The sequence below is a fragment of the Cebus imitator genome, unplaced genomic scaffold (assembly GCF_001604975.1).
Source record: "Cebus imitator isolate Cc_AM_T3 unplaced genomic scaffold, Cebus_imitator-1.0 Scaffold170, whole genome shotgun sequence".
Lineage (NCBI taxonomy): Eukaryota > Metazoa > Chordata > Mammalia > Primates > Cebidae > Cebus > Cebus imitator.
In genome coordinates this window covers 3,196,305-3,199,518 of record NW_016107485.1, presented here as the reverse complement: position 1 = coordinate 3,199,518, position 3,214 = coordinate 3,196,305, and the positions used below count along the sequence as shown (strand labels likewise).

General features: G+C 43.2%; 1 protein-coding gene across 1 annotated transcript in view; it reads left to right on the top strand.

Moving 5' to 3' along the window:
* The first annotated feature begins 2,567 nt into the window (after positions 1 to 2,567).
* LOC108315404 (trinucleotide repeat-containing gene 6B protein-like) overlaps positions 2,568 to 3,214 on the top strand; it is a 2,854-nt gene continuing 2,207 nt past the window's right edge. The window contains exon 1 of the mRNA XM_017544749.2: positions 2,568 to 2,978. Coding sequence (XP_017400238.1) covers positions 2,869 to 2,978 — 110 coding nt within the window. The 5' untranslated portion in view covers positions 2,568 to 2,868. The remainder of the gene's footprint in view (positions 2,979 to 3,214) is intronic.

The following is a 3,214-nucleotide window of genomic DNA, read 5'->3' as shown; positions in this document are numbered from 1 at the left end:
TCCCAGCTACTCAGGAGGCTGAGGCAGGAGAATTGCCTGAACCCAGGAGGCGGAGGTTGCGGTGAGCCGAGATCGCGCCATTGCACTCCAGCCTGGGTAACAAGAGTGAAACTCCGTCTCAAAAAAAAAAAAAAAGAGAGAGAGAGAGGGAAATACAGAGATGTGGGAGGCTATATGAAAGCTCATTTCCCGATCACTGCAAGGAGGTCTTTAGCGCAGGCGGTGGCTGTCCCCTCCCCACCCAAAGTTCAGAGCCTGCTTCTGGAGAGGGGTGGATGCTGGCCACGAGGCTTCACGCCTCCCTTCAAGATAATGATGACACATACAGTTTATAAAACTGAAAACTAGTTTATAAAACTAGGTGAAACCCACTAGTGTGGGTTCCTGCCGATCTTATGGGGCAGAGAAAGAAAAAACAGAGTAGGGCAGTATTTTCTGATGATTTCTGTATAGTAGACACGATTCACTATATAGATGTGCATGTTGGAGTCCAGAACCTAGTGGAGAAGGGAGTGTTTTAAGGACACCCAGAAGCTACCTGTTCTGTGTTAATTCTCCAGCAAGACCTGAACCTATACTTCCCCATCCCTAAAACTGTCTTTCCTTCTCAACTAAGTTCTTTATGTTTCTTAATAATAATCTCATGCATCATTTAGTTAGAAAACCTCAGTATTTTCCCCTCTTAAAACATATTCACTGTTTTTGCGCTTTGTAAATAATTAACCATCCATCTGTCCAGTGGAAGAGATCATTCGACTTTATAGCTAATAAATGCTACATGGGCATGTTTAACTCTCCGTCTGTCACCCTCTTCACATGTAGATGACATTACTATAACTTGCCCTCATCAGACCATAACCTCCGGGTAGTTTTCCAGTAGAGGGGCTCAATTTGCACCAAACCACGCTGACTTTCACCCTTTTTGCTAGATAACTGAGGCATTTGCAGAAGCATTATGTTTAGTACTTGAATGAGGTTAAATGGGCCCATCAAAACTGAGCCCATCACAACTGAGCCCATCACAACCTTTACAACACCCTCACAACACCTTGTTAAAAGAAGTCAGTCATGCCTCCTGTTTTTGACACGTAGAATGCATTGTCTGGCATTTAATTAATACGTGGATTCATGTACATTTTATTAAGCCAACATTTTCCAGAGTGTCCATGAGATATTCAGTCTCTGGTCTAATATGTTTGACATGTATACTTGCTTAAACAAAACTAAGCAGATCTCTTCACTTTGAGACTTCTTAGACCTTTTAATATGCTAACACATGTTATGATTCTCTGTAGGAAAATACATCTCCTAAATACATTTGCCCATTCATAGAGAGTAAATCACAGGACCCGTATTTCAAGGTGTACATTGAGATAAACAGTTTCCTGCATACAGTTAACATGAGGGAGGATGTGGGTTACCACTTAATCTCTGTATCTAATCAACTCAGCTCAAAGTTCCAAGTTATTTCTTTAGCTAATACTAAAGTATGAAGAATTTTGTATGACCATCCTCAAAACTATGTATGCCTTCTGTTCCTGTCGCACAATGTGGTGATTATGGTATGATTAGAATGAGAGAAGCAATAAGGGATACACTGTTTTGAAAGGAGCCTGGGAAGGCTAATCAGCTGTTCACTTGGTCTATCTTACAAAAATGCGGGCTGGATTTAGTGGCTCATGCCTGTAACCGCAGCACTTTTGGGAGGCCGAGGCAGGTGGATCACCTGAGGTCAGGAGTTACAGACCAGCCTGGCCAACATGGTGAAACCCCATCTCTACTACAAATACAAAAATTATCTGGGTATGGTGGCGTGCACCTGTAGTTCCAGCTACTCGGGAGAGACTAAGGTAGGAGAATCGCTTCAACCCGGGAGGCAGAGGCTGCAGTGAGCCAAGATCGTGCCGCTGCCCTCCAGCCTGGGTGACAGAGCGAGACTCTGTCAAAAAAAAAAAAAAGAAAAATGTTAAGTATACACATATATTCATATAAATGAATGTGGAGGTGGCTGTGTTTGTGTTAGAATTAATTTTAAAAATCAAATCTTCCTAAGAGCGGACTAATCTCTGTCATAGCTTAAAAGGCTATTAGAGCAAATCATCTCCCCAGCCTAGGTGACAGAAAAGTCAGTAAGACCAAGAAACTGCTGGTTTCCATCCTGCAGGGTGTCTGCTGCTGCCACCAGTAGCACAGCTTTTTAAGCAATCCAACAGTAATCTGTTTATCTTCCAAAGAAGTGAACTGAAATGATGAACTGATCTTAAATACCTATTTAAGATCTTAATGCAAAATAAATTAATCAGATAGAGGGAATAAGTTTATTCATTCAACTTCACAGGTTAGGAAAATTGTCCCTGATTCCTGAAGGTCTTAAGTGGTGAAAGTCTAACTGGGACGAGGAGTACAGCCTTCGATCAAAATGCCTGATGTCAGCAGAGGACTTAGAGAAGTAGGCAGAAATAGTCTCACATTGAGATGGGCAAAGTAGGGGGTAAGACAGTGTTGGATAGGCTGTGAACTAGGTCAGCCATCAGCATTTTAAATGATCAGATGTTCAAGATGAGCAGTGATGCTAAGAGTGTTAACTTACATTCGTATGTGGATGCCATCTCATTTCTGCCCTTTTTTGGCTCCACAAATGTACACACTCCCACCTGTGTATGTCCTAAAGAAAACAGACCACAGGCTGAATCATATGCTTTTGTTTTGAGCTGCATTTATACAAACTCTATTTGCAAAATGGGCACACTAGGTCTCAGCCAGTGCTTTGAGTATCTTAAAATTTACCTTTCTCACCCCTCCTCCAGTCCTTATCTCATGAATGTCATTACTTCTTAGATTGATGGGTCAACCTTGAGAACGATCTGCATGCAGCATGGCCCACTGCTGACATTCCATCTGAATCTAACCCAGGGCACTGCCTTGATCCGATACAGCACCAAACAGGAGGCAGCCAAAGCCCAAACTGCACTGCACATGTGAGTATTCCGTCCTGTACCCACGTAGACAAACATACATGAAGATGCACCCAGCCGGGCGCGGTGGCTCAAGCCTGTAATCCCAGCACTTTGGGAGGCCGAGGCGGGTGGATCACGAGATCAAGAGATCGAGACCATCCTGGTCAACATGGTGAAACCCCGTCTCTACTAAAAATACAAAAAATTAGCTGGGCATGGTGGCACGTGCCTGTAATCCCAGATACTCAGGAGGCTGA